At 39.6% G+C, this 17,942-nt stretch overlaps 1 protein-coding gene across 1 annotated transcript in view; it reads left to right on the plus strand.

The window, feature by feature from the left end:
- The window catches only part of EPG5 (ectopic P-granules 5 autophagy tethering factor), a 120,906-nt gene that overhangs the window by 76,693 nt on the left and 26,271 nt on the right, over positions 1 to 17,942 (plus strand). Inside the window, exons 27-33 of the mRNA XM_058439686.1 lie at positions 4,916 to 5,058; positions 6,972 to 7,128; positions 10,093 to 10,287; positions 12,353 to 12,566; positions 14,611 to 14,759; positions 15,611 to 15,812; positions 16,393 to 16,465. Coding sequence (XP_058295669.1) covers positions 4,916 to 5,058; positions 6,972 to 7,128; positions 10,093 to 10,287; positions 12,353 to 12,566; positions 14,611 to 14,759; positions 15,611 to 15,812; positions 16,393 to 16,465 — 1,133 coding nt within the window. The remainder of the gene's footprint in view (positions 1 to 4,915; positions 5,059 to 6,971; positions 7,129 to 10,092; positions 10,288 to 12,352; positions 12,567 to 14,610; positions 14,760 to 15,610; positions 15,813 to 16,392; positions 16,466 to 17,942) is intronic.

Raw genomic sequence — 17,942 nt, forward strand, 5'->3', positions numbered from 1 at the left:
CTTGCTCAGCCTTCAGTATTTAGTTCAGGCCAAACCTCTTTTGAGGTCTTTGCGGACTCTTGCAGTCGGATTGAGATGTTCTTTCCCTCATTGCAGCTTGTGCCTAAATGCTGTTGCAGTCACTTGCTGTTTTGTCCTGCCAGACTGAACTCTTTGGGAATAAGGTTTCCATCTTTATTTGTTTTTAATATTGTTATTATTATTTTGAGGCAGAGTTTTGCTCTTGTCACCCATGCTAGAGTGCAGTGGCACTCACTGCATCCTCCACCTCCTGCATTCAAGCAATTCTCCTGCCTCAGCCTCCTGAGTAGCTGGGATTACAGGCAGGTGCCACTGTGCCCAGCTAATTTTTGTATTTTTAGTAGTGATGAGGTTTCACCATGTTGGCCAGGCTGGTCTTGAACTGCTGACCTCAGGTGATCCACCCATCTCGGCCTCCCAAAGTGCTAGGATTACAGGCGTAAGCCACCATGCCTGGCCTATTTTAATTTTTTTAGTACACCTCTGCTGAAAGGAAGCATCCTTATTTGTAACACACCACTTATTAGGCTGTTACAACTTGTTTTGTGTTATGATTAGTTCTAGGCTGTTACTAGATTTTGAGTTACACAAGGTCAGGGACTTTGTTTTATTCATGTTTATATCATCAGTGCCTCATACAGTCAGTGCTGCAAAATGGATGTGTTTGAAGGAATGAACAGCTCTAGATTTATGCCGTTCATCAGTAAGTTCCCTGATTTTAACTACTTTTGGGAATTTTGTGGATATTATTTGGCCATGACAGACATCTTGGAAATTGGAACTTTTTCTTATTAAACATTAACAGTTCATTCTTTGATTGTGCTTACCTTTGCTTTTAAACAGCGTAATACTTTCCATACTTAAATACTATACACTGCTTACCGTACTTTTTTACTCTAATGTAAATATCTCCCATATATTCAGTCTTGGAAAGCAGTAAGGATGGTTGCACTGTCTTTCCCAGCCATGTTCACAGTACTTTTTGTCACTTGCTTGGGGCACTCTCATATCCCAGGTATTATGCTAGGTGCTTTGCTTTCATTATCCAACTTAATGTATTTATTTATTTATTTATTTTTTTAGACAAGAGTCTCACTCTGTCGCCCAGGCTGGAGTGCAGTGGTGCGATCTTGGCTCACTGCGACCTCCACCTCCTAGGTTCAAGTAATTCTCTCTGAGGAGCTGGGACTACAGGGTCACAACACCATGCCCAGCTAATTTTTGTATTTTTAGTAGAGATGGAGTTTAACCATGTTGGCCAGGCTGGTCTTGACCTCCTGACCTCAACTGAACCGCCCACCTTGGCCTCCCAAAGTGCTGGGATTACAGATGTGAGGCACTGTGCCTAGTTTATCCAACTTAATCTTCACAGAATGAGGATGAGTTCAGAGAAACATGTTCAGAGACACTATGAGACTTGCTAAAGTCACATAGCTAGTGCGTAGCTCTGTCAGGATTCAAGCCTTCATGTGTCTAAATTCAAGACCCCTACTTTTCCCATTCAATATTGCCAGGTCGTTTTGCTTCAGCTGTTTCAGCTGCAGCTTCTGAATACTTGCAGTGTGATTCTGAGTAAGCTGATCATGACAGTTAAATCTCATGTAAATGAATATAGGTACCATTTCATTTTCTCTCTGAGTCTATATAATAGTATTGCCTTCTTTTTTCAGTGATTAGAGAATTTGTGATCTTAACATTCTAGATTAGATCAATTTTTAAAAATTAGCTTTATGGGAAATGACTTCAGATTTTAAATATAATTTTTAATGACTCCTTTGTAAAGAGTTCAAATTATATCATGAAAATATTTTATTCCTTAATAGAATTTTTCTGGGAAAGAATGTCCTGGAAATTTCCAGCTATCTGCAAGTGTTTGAGTTATGTATATCTTGTTTGGGGTATACAAAGGCAAATATATTTTATGGGATGTGAGACGTGCTTCTTTCTGTGTTCTCTCTTCCCAATAGAAGGCTCTAACAATTCACTGATGTTCCCTGGGGAAATGGGGTGATTTATAATTGGGTTCCTTTTGATGTACTTTGATATTGTGGGTATGCTTGCTGACCCCAGGATTGATTTATTATCATGTGAAAAATTTGTTAATTCCAAGAAATGAACGATGGAAAAGACCCACTGAGGGCCTCACATTATTGTAAAAATTGGCTGAAGGACATGCTTTGTCCAACTTTTAAATTTAGACAAGGAAACTTTTAGATTTCTGTGTCCACTTAAAATGACTCAAGTGGAGGGGCTTCCACCATGCTACTTTGTTCTATTGTCTACGACTTCTTGTAATTATGAACTGATAGACATTCCATTGCTCTCACCTTCACTGAAGTAAAAAAAGAAAACTTTCAACAGTAGTGGGAACAATAAACAAAAATAAGTAGACTAGAAAATAATGATAATTTGGGGATTTTTTTTTGTGAGAGACAGAGTCTAAACTTTCCTAAACCAGCTGGTTTTATTTTAGTAGTTTCTACAACATGGAATAGCAGTTGTAAAGTTTGGATTACAAAGTAGGTTTAGTCCTGTCTCTGCATTTTTCCAGTCAAATGGTCTCTGGATCCTTTGCTTTTCCACCTCCCTTCATTCTGTGTCTTCCTTCCTCATCTCAGATTCTCTCTTTTCCTGTTTGGCTCCTTTCTCTCCAGTCCAGCCAGGGGATTCTGTGACACGCGTAGTCCCAGTCTAACTGTATTTGGTGATATATTGAACAAAAAGGCTGACTGCAGATACTCCTAATCACATTTTAGGATATTAAACATTGGTCTGTTATTTGAAAGATTTCAAGTTTAATTCAAATACTTGTATTGATTTATTATCTAGTTAAATGCAAGTAATTTCTTTTTTAATCTTTCATTTATCCAACAGTAAAAGTTAATTATTATTAACATTATATGTTCTTGAATATTCACTTTTGTGCATTTTGATGTCACAGAGCTTTTTTTTAAAGAAGTTTTGTAAAGATTTTTGATATAACATTGGTGAGTTTTATGCAAGAAAGTTATTATTATCACAGTCATAAAAAATAGTTGCCCAGTGTATTGTCAGAGTTATGCTGTGCTGGGGTTCTGGGTAAGTAAAACAAATAGGACCATTGCCCTTTAGGAACTTTTTTTTTTTTTTTTGAGATGGAATCTCATGCTGTCGCCCAGGTTGGAGTGCAGTGGCGTGATCTCAGCTCACTGGAACTTCTGCCTCCTAGGTTCAAGCAATTCTCCTGCCTCAGCCTCCTGAGTAGCCAGGATTACAGGTGCCTGCCACCACACCCGGCTAATTTTTGTTTTTTTAGTAGAGACGGGGTTTCACCACATTGGCCAGGCGTGTCTCGAACTCCTGACCTCAAGTGATCTGCCCGCCTCGGCCTCCCGAAGTGCTGCGATTACAGGCGTGAGCCACCATGCCTGGCCGCCCTTCAGGAACTTTTATACAGAATTTATGATAATAACCCTGGGCCTCATAAGTGACATAAGAGCCTCAGGTAATAAGTTTGTGAATTAAGTATTTACATTATTTATAAAGGACACCTTTAATCATTGCAGCGATGGCTGAAGACTGGGTTTGGACAGGTGCATGTAAAGGAAAAATGTAGACCTTACTGCCCACCCATGTGATTGGGGAAGACAGCAGGAGGAGAATGTAGAGTTTAGAACTCTTGCCTTCTAAATGTTCTGGTCTCTTCAGCTGTACCTGTAAGTAAGTCCAGACTCCCCGGCCTGCATTTCAAAGCCTCCCCAAGAGGGCTCTCTCAGCTCCCCAGTCTGATTTTACTGCACCCTGCAACCCTGGCCAGGCTCCTCCTTCCTGTCTCTCTGTCCCGCATCCCCCACAGCTGTCATGTTAGTTCTGTGTTTGTGTTGCAATCTGGGCCCAGGATGTCTTCTCTTTTCTTCTGCCTCTATCCACATCCAAAAAATGAGATTAAAATTGCATAAACAAACCAGGTATGTATGTCACTATCAGTCAGAGAAAGGGTTTGTTGATGGCTTCTCAAATAAGAAAGACTAATCTTAAAAAAGGATAATCTTTTGAGTTGAAAAAAAATTATTTATTTATTTTTTTTAAAGAAGCTCAATAAATTCTCCTTATTTTTCCCCCTTTACTGAAAACCAATAAAAATTTTATCAAAGACCGGCTTCTAGGAACCTAAATTGGTGAATTTAGGAATTAGCCAATTGCTCTTTCCTTGGCATGCAGTTGGTTTGGGCATTTCCCCATATTTTATCTTATTTTGTTGTTTGTTTTATGATTATATATATTTTCTTCCTTTCAAAACGACATTTGTGAGCAGCACCTGTGTCATCTTTTTTTAATGCTGGGCACACATGTGTCTGCAGCCCGAGTGTTTGGAGTGAGTGTTTTGTGTGTTGGATTGAGAGCACACAGAAGGGCTACGGCTGGGGAACCATGATCAGCAGTAGAGGGGCTTCCTGTGCTTCAAGAAAAGCCTCAGTGGTGGAAGACATGGGGTCTGTTTTTGATGAGGATTTCAGGAGTTGAAACATAAGTGAAATAGTATCCTACAAAGGCTTTGAACTATCAATAAATTAATTCAAGATCTTACCAGTTTATAAGGCAGTCATATAAAGAGATACAAATTTTGGTATTTTTATAAGACAATAATTTTATTTAAGTTTGAGTCTTCATGGAAAACCTGAGATTCTTTACAGGCATGAGCCACTGTGCCCAGCCTTGAAAACCTGAGATTCTTGAACAGTGTTTTGACAAAGTTTTTCTATCACCTTGAAGTTCAACTGAGAGTTTTTTAAGTTAAATTATAATATTAGTTGTAATAATATTCTCTTTGTCATATGCCTATTGTGTTTGTAATAAAATATCTATTCTAGAAACATGGGAGGAAATGTCTTTTGATAACTTTAATTTTTGTTAGTTTGAAGGCATGCATAAGAATGAAGCCATAAGCCAACAGCTTCATGTTTTACGGAAGGAAGTGAAGCAGTTGCAAGCAGAAGCTGCTAAACCACCATCACTTAATATTGTGGAAGCTGCTGTACATGCAGAAAACTTGATCACGTAAGTTTTGTGGGCATTATAATTTGAAATACTGTTTTGTTATCATGAATAACATGATACATAATCATACATGCTACTATACCACCACCACCCCTGCAGCACCCACAGGTTAATTTAGTACAGACATCAGCAAACTATGGCCTTTGAGTCAAATCTGGCCTGCTACTTATTTTTATAAATAAAGTTTTATTGGAACACAGCCATCCCCATTTATTTATAACTTCTATGGCTTTTATGCTGCAACAACAGGATTGAGTGGTTGTAACAGAGATATAAAGCAGAAAATATTAACTATCTGGCCCTATATAGAAAAAGTTTGCTGACCTCTGAATTGTGAGATGATACAGTGCATTGAAATTCAGTTGTGGAGAGATTTAGCGCTTATGTTTATATCAAAGTCACATTTGCCCAGGAACTTATCACTGTCAACTCAGATGACTGAACAAAGTTCATAGCACAATTATTTAGGGGAATCAGGGCTCTCAAGTATGGTTGTGAACTTGCATTTGACCATCATGGTTTTCTTTTGGCTTTCATTGTGGCTTACTCTCACTGTCCTCTTTCTTTCCAAAGCCACCATGACATGACTTGGGAGGTGGGGGTTGACTCTCTGCCTTTACTTTAAGGTGACTGACTCCACATTCTAGTTCCAGCAGCTGATCCCCTCAGTAGAGTAGGATGGGGTATGGAGGGGAGCATTGAGTCCGTTTGTGTGTTGGGCTGGGGCATCTGGGCAGGAGAAGGAGACCAGGCAAACAAGAGGTTGATGTTTCTTTTACTGGGAAAGGGACACAAAAAGGTGTGAGAATTGGAAGGGATATCTTTATTCTAGGATCTTATTCTATACAGAATCTTTATCTCAACTTTAGTCAGTGTTCTGGATTTCAAAATGTAGAGAAATCAGGGTTTTGTGTTTAAAAAAATTATATAAAGAATAAAAAAGTTAAATAACAAATTATGAATTACATGCAAAATATGAACATTTTTAATAAGGATGAGAATGTTAATTAGTCCTTATAGCTGATTTTTTTTCCCTAGGAGAATATGAAATCATTACTAAGTATTGAAAATCGGCCACATGCAGTCTGTGGCTCACGCCTGTAATCTCAGCACTTTGGGAGGCTAAGGCGGGCGGATCACTTGAGGTCAGGAGTTTGACACAAGCCTGGCCAACGTGGTGAAACCCCATCTCTACTAAAAATACAAAAATTGGCCAGGTGTGGTGGCTCATGCCTGTAATCCTAGCACTTTGGGAGGCCGAGGTGGGCAGATCACCTGAGGTCAGTAGTTCAAGACCAGCCTGGCCAACATGGTGAAACCCCGTCTCTACAAAAATACAAAAAAATTAGCCGGGCATTATGGCGGGTGCCTGTAATCCCAGCTCCTTGGGAGGCTGAGGTGTTAGAATCGCTCGAACCCAGGAAGTGGAGGTTGCAGTGAGTTGAGATTGCGCCATTGCACTCCAGCCTGGGTGACAGAGTGAGACTCTGTCAAAAAATAAAAAATTAAAAAAAAAATAAAAAAAATAAATAAAAGAAAATAAAAATACAAAAATTAGCCAGGCATGGTAGTGTGTGCCTATAATCCCAGCTACTCTGGAGGCTGAGGCAGGAGAATCACTTGAACCCGGGAGGCGAAGGTTGTGGTGAGCCGAGATCGCACCATTGCACTCCAGCCTGGGCGACAGAGTGATACTCTGTCTCCCCCACCCCAAAAAGAAAAAAGAAAATCAGTTGTCAGTAAAATTGGAAGATACATATATTTACTCCATGAAATAGTTCTAAAGTGACATTTTCGTGGGTGCTCTAAGGATTCTTAAGAATATTGCCTGAGAAACGTAGGGTATCAAAGAAGGCCTTGTGAGTATGGAATCTTTTACTGTAGACTGCAGTCTTACCCACATTTTCCCACAGGGCCTTAGTGAATGCCTACAAGTTGCAGCCTACACCTGGGATTCAGAAAGTTGGCATTCGCCTTTTCTTTACTATTGTGGATTACGTCAGTGATGAGACGCAGCGTCATCCCCCAACAAGGCAGTTCTTTACTTCATGCATTGAGATCTTGGGACAGGTAAGGCTATTTGTACCTTTTGCCTTGATCAGATAATGAGTCTCTGCGGTGTCTTCATTAGATATAGTCAGCATTGACTTGAGACTTATATTACAGGTTCAGAGTCTTACCCAAGTCAGAAGCCTCTTGGGGTTGTAGGCTTCTCAAAATATGATTAGAATTGTTGGTATAGAATTTTGCTTCTCATACAAGGGAGATTAAATTATTCATAATTGGAAGTCTGGGGAGACATCAGAATTTGTCATATATCCTTGGTGTTCTTAACAATAACATTACTAAATCTCTTCATTGTTTATAAAAATACTTTCCAATTTGTTTAATCCTCACGAGGAATCTGTGTGATTGAGATTCTCATCTTAAAGATGAGAAAACTAGGTTCTAGAAGATTAAGTGACTGGCCTAAAGAATTCAGCTGGTGAGTGTGGAGCTGAGACTGGATCCCACGGCTTCTGACAACACTCAGTGCTAGCCCCACCTCCCCACTGCTGTGTCCAGGTTGCTAGTCTTGATCAACATTTATTTGTTTGTTTATTTATTTATTTGGCTTACAGTGACATAGATGGATATTTAACAAGGGCAAGGGTAATCATGCAGATTTATGAAATGTTTCATAAAAGAAAGGAAAACCTCTTGTTTGAAATATGTAAACACTAATTAACCATGTACTCTCACCCAAATTCAACTGAATGAGTACTTACTTATTGGGTGCTTATAAGGAAGTAATGCAGAACAGGTATTATCATTGATTTTTTTGTAGGAAGTTTTTTATCCTGGTCATAAAATTAATGTGTGCTGGCTGGGCGCAGTGGCTCACACTTGTAATCCCAGCACTTTGGGAGGCTGAGGCAGGCAGATCATCTGAAGTTGGGAGTTCAAGACCAGCCTGACCAACATGGAGAAACCCTGCCTCTACTAAAAATACAAAATTAGCTGGATGTGGTGGTGCATGCCTATAATCCCAGCTACTCGGGAGACCGGGGCAGGAGAATCACTTGAACCCGGGAGGCGGTGAGCCAAGATCGTGCTATTGCACTCCAGCCTGGGCAACAAGAGCAAAACTCCATCTCAAAAAAAAAAAAAATTAGTGTGTGCTTATTTTAAGCAATGCAGACAGTATAGAAAGTATGAAGAAGAAAAATTTCTTATAATCCTAACTACTGGAAATACTGATTACATAGCTAACATTTCATTATAGTTTGTCTTGTATATGTGTGTCTATTTGTGTATACGTATATGTAAACATATTTCATTTCTACATATATAGAGATATATAGTTATGGATAGGCATTTGAAATGGGTTCATGCTATTTTGTAACCTCCTTTTTCATTTAAACACATCTTTTAGACATTATTTCATGTTAATAAATACAGACCTATATCATGACATTGCATGTCTGTGTAGTGCTCATTGATACAGATTTATTACAGGGTGTTGAGCTAGTGTTTGATGGATGGGTATTTAGGTAGATTGTTTTGCTACAATAAACCTGAGGTAAATACTCTTGTATGTCTTTGTGAACTTGTTGGACTGTTTTCTTCAGGATAATTTCTTAGAGGTATGATTGATGTGTCAAAGGAATTTGATACACATTGTATATTTGATGTTTTACATCATACTTGATATAGTCACTCTGCCTTCCCTGGGAAGTTTGCACCTATTTATGCTATCATTGCAGTGTTTGAGTTTGTTATTCTTCATACCATAACCAACATTAGGAATTCTCATTCTTTTTAAGTTTTGCTAATCTGATAAGGGAGTGGTATTTCATTATTATTTTAATTTATACTTCTTTAAGTACTTGTTAAGTTATATGCCTTTTCATATGTTTATTGGCCATTTATATATACTTTTGTGAATTGGTGATTGTGGTCCTTTGTACACTTTCGGTTGGAGTTTCTTGTTTTCCGATTGCTTTGAAAGAGCTCCTCACGCTATTAACTTGGCATCTGGAATGTGTTATAAATACATTTTTCCAGTTTGTCATTTTTTTCTTTAATTTTATGATACTCTTTGCCTTATAGAAGTTAAAATTTTAATATATTCAAGCCTATCAGTCTTGTTGTTTTATTATTTCTGCCTTTGGTCAACCATATGAAAGCCTTCCTGCCAGTGAAATTGTTTCAATTTTTGCTTATATTCTAGTACTTTTTAATATTAGAACCAAGTTAAAACAAGATGACGTCATCTTGATTATATATTATTATGAAAGTTAGTTTTTGAAAGGTATTAAATACGCCTCTCAGTAAAATCTATAACCTGGAAGTTTTGTTTTCCTGACGTAATGCAGCACCATGTTGGGTACCATAGTAATCATGGTGGGGACATTGCACGTTTGTGGATTAAAAGTACCCCAATATTTTGATGTCTTAAAAATCTTGTAGTACAGTTAACTCATCATTTTCTTTTCTTTTCTTTTCTTTTTTTTTTTTTTATGGAAACGGCGTCTCGCTCTGTCACCCAGGCTGGAGTGCAATGGCGTGATGTCAGCTCACTGCAACCACTGCCTCCCGGGTTCAAGCAATTCTCCTGTCTCAGCCTTCCAAGTAGCTGGGATTACAGGCACCCACCACTACACCCAGCTAATTTTTGTATTTTTAGTAGAGATGGGGTTTTACCACGTTGGTCAGGCTGTTCTTGAGCTCCTGACCTCAGGTGATCCACCTGCCTTGGCCTCCCAAAATGTTGGGATTACAAGCGTGAGCCACTGTGCCCGGCCTAACTCGGCATTTTCTATATGTGGCTTGTCCAAATCAGATTTATGGATTCTTCAGAATTTCCAATATTACTTCCATTGGAAGCAATAGGCTTATCTATGTTGATTTTAGCTGTCTTTTGATTTTTTCAGACTTTCATTTAGAAAAAAATTCTACTCACCTTATTTGGTGCCCCTTAAAAATTTGCTTGCTTAAATAAAGGTTGTGAGGGAAGAATCTGGTGACATTTTTCCTTTTTATTTTTCCAAGGTGTTTATCAGTGGCACTAAATCAGAGTGCAGAAAAGTACTTGAGACCATTCTGAAGAACAGCAGGCTCTGCTCCCTGCTGTCTCCTTTCTTCACTCCCAATGCTGCGCCTGCAGAGTTCATACAGCTGTATGAGAAAGTGGTGAAGTTTCTAAGTGAGGACAACAGTGATATGATTTTCATGCTGCTAACCAAGGTAAGATGTAATTCCATCCTCACCATATTGTTGAAACGTAGCAATGATTGTTGCTTCCTACTCTACAGAAATAAAAGGACCTCTGCAGTTTTGTTTCCAGGTACAGCAGAGGCTGAGAGGCCTTTTTCACAGTTTGCATGAGCTTCAAGCGGTCTGACCCCACAGCTGCTTCTTAGGGGGGTGGGGCATTGGTTGTCTTGTATAGCAGTGGTCTCCAACCTTTTTGGCACTAGGGACCGGTTTTATGGAATACAGTTTTTCCGTGGACTGGAGTAGAGGGGATGGTTTTGGGATGAAACTGTTCCACCTCAGATCATCAGGCATTAGATGGAGCATGCAACCTATATCCTTCACATGCACAGGTCACAATAGGGTTCGCATTTCTATGAGAATCTAATGCCATGGGTGATCTGACAGGAGGTGGGGCTTGGGGACCCCTGTTGTGTAGGGTAGTCTTATTCCACTTAGTGTAAAAAGGACCTAATCCCCACCCCTTTTTAAAAGCTTAATACAGTTTTGAAAATATTCATAATAGTAGTTTAGTACATCCTTTTTTAAAATTTATCCTGAATTTATGCCTAAATTGTGTTTGAGAAAAGTTTTGTTAGTCTGTCTCATATTTAGAATAAGCTGGATCAAAGCAAATTGCCTTTGATCTCATTCTGAATATTAACTGTTAATATTATATTTTATATTAATATATTAATATTAATATATAACATTAGAATATTAACTCTATTAGACCAAGGTAATGAGTTTACTTAACCAGTTGAGAATTTCAGAGTCTTAGCTACTTTGTCTCCACTTGTATTTCTCTTACATCTATGAATCAACAAAACCTTGGCAGTTTTGGCCAGGTATGGTGGCTCATGTGTGTAATCCCAGCACTTTGGGAGGCCAAGGCATGAAGATTGCTTGAGCGTAGGAGTTTGAGACCAGTCTGGCCAACACAGAGACCCTGTCTCCACAAGAAAAAAAAAAAAGCCAGGCTAGTGGTACTCCCAGCTACTTCGGAGGCTGAGGTGGGAGAATTGCTTAAGCCCTGGAGGTTGAGGCTGCAGTAAGCTGTGATTGCACCACTGCACTCCAGCCTGGGTGATGGAGTGAGACCTGTTGTGGAAAAAAAAAAAAAAGAGACAAAAAACCTTGACAATTTTAGGGCCTAGAGATTGATCTCAGCCTATAATGGAGGAGAACATGTTTTATAGTTTGGGATTTTGGAAGGGAATATCAACAGTCTGAATTTTATTAACTGAGACAGGTAACTGATGCAGACCAGAAACATGGCTGTTAAATTGAGACAGTTCCATAAAGTGGCCGCTCATTTGTGGTACTGTCACCAGTGAAGGAGAGCTACGAAATTCTGATCCAGTTCTTAGAGAGGAAACTTATTATAAGACAGAAATATATGAGACTCTGAGGAACAGTATAAAATTATAAGCCAATAGCAAGAAAAGCACACAGATCTAAGAAAACTGCCTCTGAGATTCTAGATAGTAACATAGAAATAGATGCATAATGGTACCAATTAGTGAACTACTTTTTTTTTTTTTTTTTCTCTCTTGTTGCCCGGGCTGGAGTGCAATGGCGTGATCTCAGCTCACGGCAACCTCCGCCTCCCGGGTTCAAGCAATTCTCCTGTCTCAGCCTCCTGAGTAGCCGGGATTACAGGCATGTGCCACCATGCCTGGCTAATTTTGTATTTTTAGTACAGACCGGATTTCTCCATGTTGGTCAGGCTGGCCTGGAACTCCTGACCTCAGGTGATCTGCCCGCCTCAGCCTCCCAAAGTGCTGGGATTACAGGTGTAAGCCACCGCACTCTACCCAATTAGTGAACTTCTTATATTCTTTTATGTACTTCTCTTTTTATTATTTATTTATTTATTTTGCAATTAGCTTCCTCAGGTTGAATCTTTTATGTACTTGTTTATATATTTTAATTTCAATTTTTATAAAATGCTGGGTAATTTTTGGCCTTTAAACTAAATTTACACAGACCTCTCTCCTCTTAAACTATTTTTCTAGTGTAAATAAAACGGCTTTTTGTTTCTTTTTCTTTTTAGTTCGATCTTAAACAATGGTTAAGCGCCACTAAACCTCCTCTGTCTGATCGTACCAGGCTTCTGGAGTCCATTCACTTGGCACTTACTGCCTGGGGCCTTGAACCAGATGAGGATATTTTGATGCCATTTAATCTTTTCTGTAAGCACTGGACTTACCTTCTTCTCTACCAGTTTCCTGACCAGTACAGTGACATTCTCAGGCTGCTGATGCAAAGTAAGTGTCTTCATTTAATTGTAACTAACTAGATCTTAGTGAATATTTAATATCACATTTTTCATTTTACAGATGTTATTCAAAGATATGAAAGTAATACCAGTATAGGAGTTTAGAATCACTAATTGTCATCTAAAGGGCTTGATGAACAAGGCCCAAAAAGTTGTTACTGTAAATATGGCCAGTTATTGTTCTAAATGTGAGAATGGGCTCTAATTGGGCAAGGCAGCACCTACAGTTTGGTGGAGTCCACAGTCATGCAGCTACTTCTTTGTCTTGACTTTTCAGCTGTCTTGAAGTGGGGTGGGAAAGGACTGGCTTACTCTGCAGACGACAGAGCTGGCAAAGCAAGGAGGTTGTGCCTTATGATATGTTTAATATGACAGTTTGTTTCTCTGTAGTTCCAAACATTTTGGGGGTTTTTCCTTTCTAATTCTTTTACTGTTGTTTTTGCAAATTAATTTTATCCATATGTAATGATAGACTTTATTTATATTTACCAAGGGAAAGAGCAGCATTACAATCTCCACATTCCTGCCACTTCTGTTCCCCCTTCTTACAATTTTCCATAGCAGTTTTAGAGTTTAGAGGAGAAATAAATAGGGTAGGCTTTTTTATTTTTGGAGTTTCGCTAGGCAGTAATTTTATTAAAATTTGATAAATGAGATAGTATTTACTTTTTCATGCAAACTTCATATGGTTTATAGATGTAATAGCAAATGAAATTTTGCTTTATACCAAATTTTTGTGTTACATCATGGAAATAGTTTAATGGATAAGTTAATGATCCAGTGTATCGGGTTACCCAAAGGACCTTGAAACGTGCAGTCTCTCATTTTGAAAGCACTTCAAGCTTTAATTGTTTCCCACAGAGGCAGGTTGCAGGGTGGGTGGAGAATGGTGGAAGGGAAATACATTTGTACAAATGTCAATGAATATATGCATAGCTAATTTTTTCTCTAAGCTTTTGAAGTTTGATATAGTGTATGTTGTGGATTTTTCCCTGAAATCTCTTTTAAAGAGATTGTAAACCATTTATATTAGACCACTATTGACTTGAATTTAGCAAGAAATTTGTTCTTACCAAGAAAAGTAATTCAGACTTAAGAATAACAATATGATACCTCTCAGATGTCATGAGCTGCGGCCTCCTGGTTTCTTTCTCCTCCTTGGCTACCATGTTGATGTTCCCTTGGGAGCATCCTTCGCTCTTCTACTGCATTCATTCCTTCTGGGTGAGCCCATTCTTTTCCCTGACGTCACTGCCACCTTCTAGGCATGTGTGATTTCTACAGTGATAGCTTAATTTTGGGGCACTGTCCTAAGATTCAGACCCCAGTGGCCACTGGACACAGACTGATCACTGTCCCCAGGTACCTCACACTGGACATATTGTAACTGGCCTCACCGTTGTTCTCCTCAGACCTGCTCCGTGAACCTGTTACTTTATTTGATTCTCATGTTCGCTCTGGGTGGAAAGTACTTATTCCTGTCCTGTGGGATGGGAAGTTATTAAGTAGCAGAGTTGGGACTAGTTCAGAATATGGGCTGCTGGACTTGCCCAGCTTTTCCATGCTGCCTCTGGGTCTTGGTTTCGGGGAATTGGCGGGCCGGAGGAGACTCCTTCCGGAGAGCCCAGGCCCTGAGGTGCCTTCAGCATGTAGTCTCCGTTGTCCTGTGACTGTTGTTTCTGTCACACTCATAGATAGCTGTGGTCCTCCAGCCAGGAGAGTGGCACTGCCACTATTCCCCAGTCAGGGTGAGAGGGTCAGGTCTCCCACCCGTCTGAGTGTAGCTTCACCGACTTCAGCAGCGCTCACTCCCAGCAGGGTCACCAGGAACCAGGAAAACCAAATGTGCAGGCGGCCAGTTCTTCTCTTAGGTTCTCTTTACTTGGGCCTCCTTACCCCAGATATCCCTGTGAGTTTGTTTTGGATTTTGGCTTAATTTTTATTCCTTTGTAAGGTACTCATATTCTTTGTTACAAGTTAAAACATTTCTTTTGAGAAAGCCGCTGACTTGCTCTCCCTGTCCCTGCTGGCAGGCTCCGCGGAGCAGCTGCTGAGCCCCGAGTGTTGGAAAGCCACTCTGAGAGCCCTAGGCTGCTGCGCCCCCAGCTGCCAGCAGGGGGCAGCGTCCGCCGAGGGCGCCGTGCTTCCCAGCTCTTCTGATGCTCTCTTGTCAGACAAACAGGTGTGTAGCTTTTGGTCTCTGACGTGTTTGTGCATTTCTTTTTTATTTCCCTTGCTATTTATTTTTTAAACAGTTGGAAAACTTTTGTGCATTATCTTTAAGAGCCATGAGTTTTTCTTTGTTAAGTGCTTTGCTTCCCTCATGTCCCCTTTGTCCAGGTGGCTCGCTGCATTCCCCTGAGTCTAATTCTTGCCCATGTGTCCAACACAAGGACAGACACTCCCCTGTAGATCTTTCCTTCCCACCCTAGCCCATCGGACTCCACCCTGAGACCACTGGTCGGGTTCCTATGATGCAGTGTCCCATGGAGCTCTCGGTTTTATCCATTCTGTTTGATATGGGTTTGCATGAGAATTTACTTGAAATAATGGTTCCACTGCTTTAGAAAAGGCTTGAAACCCATTGATGGCCGGGTGCGGTGGCTCATGCCTGTAACCCCAGCATTTTGGGGGCCAAGGTGGGCAGAGCACTTGAGGCCAGGGATTCGAGACCAGCCTGGGCAACATGGTGAAACCCTGCCTCTACTAAAGAATACAAAAATGAGCTGGGCATGGTGGTGCACACCTGTAGTCCCAGCTACTCAGGAGGCTGAGGCTGGAGAATCGCTTGAACCCAGGAGGCAGAAGTTGCGATGAGCCAAGATCGTGCCACTGCACTCCAGCCTCGGTGACAGAGCGAGACTCCACCTCAAAAAAAAACAAAACCCATTGATTTATTTCTCATATGCTTTATATTTTTGCAACTCTCTTATAAAGTCAAAGACCTACTACATACACCCCCATCACTGTGTCATAGCACTTTACTAAAAGTACATATTTAGTAAGCATTTTTTGACTAGTTGTCTGTTCCAGGTAATGGAGACTATACAGTGGCTTTCAGACTTTTTTTATAAGCTTCGGTTATCCAAGATGGACTTTAAAAGCTTTGGTTTATTCTCAAAATGGAGTCCTTATATGGCTGATGTGAAGAAATTCTTGGGCTACCTTGTGAAAAGGCTGATTGACTCGGAAATGGCCTGTTTGGCCCAAGACCCAACTGTCAGCAGGAAAACAGGTAATATACTTTTCGTGCAATGTGGAGCTAGGTGTTTGGACTTTCCATTAAGAGAGATTTAAATAGGCACATTAAGAGATTTATATTGAGTGTCAAGGAGAGAAAAAGTAGAAATATATAGAACAGGCATGAGCCCATATATGTGTCATATATGTGTCACGATATATGAATGGATATATTCATTACATAGTGAATGTAGGGTGCTTGCTATAGCTTGTCTCTGCTCCTCCTGTGCAGGGTGGGGTACAAAGAGATAGGTTTCAGTTTCCAACCCTTTCTGTCATTTGTCTTACTAAGGAAAGGGTTCTGAATATTTATACATGTATCTTTTTTAAAAGTACCTTATAAAATTATCCATGATACTGTATCGTAATACAAATTCTTCAATTCAGAGAAATTCCAGTGTAGCCAATGAAAATGTAAACATACTTAGTTACACTAAGCATGTTGTTTATACATTAACATAGGTTTATGAGTCTACAGATAATGAGGTAGATTTTTCTATATAATATGAGCAGTGGTATTGACAAATGACAAATGATGACCTTGTTTTTTTTTTTTTGTCTCTTAAACTTTTTAGTGCTGAAATCCCTACATTCAGTAATCATTCAGCTCTTTAAGCCATGGATCCTGGTTTTAGAGGACAATGAAAGGTAAATAGTTTTTTAGATATTCAAATTCCTTTGACATTTGTAGACTTCAAATTCTAAATGGTATTTGGTAGAAGTGATGAGTTCACAGATTTAATTTTTTAGTGTAAGGCCATATTTAAATTTAGAAAAGGCTTCTTTTCAAAACTTAAGACATTTTCTATTTATGGAATTGCTAGTCTGGGTCATCAGAGATATTATCTTAATATTAATTTTGGAACAAAACTGGGCACTCATTTCCAGTTTTCCACAATAAAGAGGTTGAATAAACTTTAGTGTTTAATTTCAGAAAAACGATGCTGTTCTCCTGAGGGTTCTCTTAGATTTTTATGAGACTGATTTTTCTCTACTACATCAGTTATGTTTTGGAACTAAGTTGGCTATAAAATTATTGGGTGGGAATTACCTTTAAATCTGGGACTCTGCAATTAAAGCATTATTTCACAAGCATTTGAAATACTTAGAGGTATAGAGCTGTCCAAATTCAGTAAGTTGCCTTCTGAGTCTTTTTTTTCCCTGAAAGTATACAAGCAGAAGCTAGTTGAACTTGTCACAGTTTTATAAAAATTACGACAGTGGTAAACATCACATTATAGGAGTTATTTTCAAAAACTTGAATTTGATTCTGAGACTCAGAGAACATGAATGTCGTACTCAAGTCTCATAGCTGGTTGGTTAGTGCTGAGGCTGGGACTAGAGTCAGGTCTTAGACTTCTGTTTCTAGACTCTTAGCATTAACCCATGATGCTTTACGAGCCACTTAAGGAAAGTGTAAAATGTTTTGAATGTTTGCTTTTGCTAGAGGGTTATTTGAATAATCTGCAAGCTTCAGGATAGTGACTGTGTATATATAGACTGCTTACCATAGTGCTGGCTGCTTGTTTATTTCCAGTAAGAATTAATGGAACCTATTTGGATATTGAGTTTTCTAGACCAGATTCAGAAAATAAAAAAAAAAAATTTTTTAAAGACAGAGTCTCACTCTGTTGCTCAGGCTGGAGTGCAGTGACGTGATCTTGGCTCACTGCAACCTCTGCCTCCCAGGTTCAAGCGATTCTCCTGCCTCAGCCCCCTGAGTAGCTTGAATTACAAATGTGTGCTACCACGCCCAGCTAATTTTTTATTTTTATTTTTATTTTTTTGTATTTTTAGTAGAGACAGTGTTTTGCTATGTTGGCCAGGCTGGTCTTGAACTCCTGACCTCAAGCAGTCTGCCCACTTCTGCCTCCCAAAGTGGGATTACAGGCATGAGCTCCCGTGCCCAGCCAATTAAATTTTTCATATAAAGAATTTCTCTGGGCCAGGCGTGGTGGCTCACGCCTGTAAACCCAGTACTTTGGGAGGCCAAGGCAGGTGGATCACTTGAAGTCAAGACTTTGAGACAAGTCTGGCCAACATGGTGAAACCCTGTCTCTACTAAAAATACAAAAATTAGCTGGGTGTGGTGGTTGGCGCCTGCAACCCCAGTTACTTGGGAGGC

Source organism: Hylobates moloch, unplaced genomic scaffold (genome assembly GCF_009828535.3).
Source record: "Hylobates moloch isolate HMO894 unplaced genomic scaffold, HMol_V3 SCAFFOLD_5, whole genome shotgun sequence".
NCBI classification, from domain to species: domain Eukaryota; kingdom Metazoa; phylum Chordata; class Mammalia; order Primates; family Hylobatidae; genus Hylobates; species Hylobates moloch.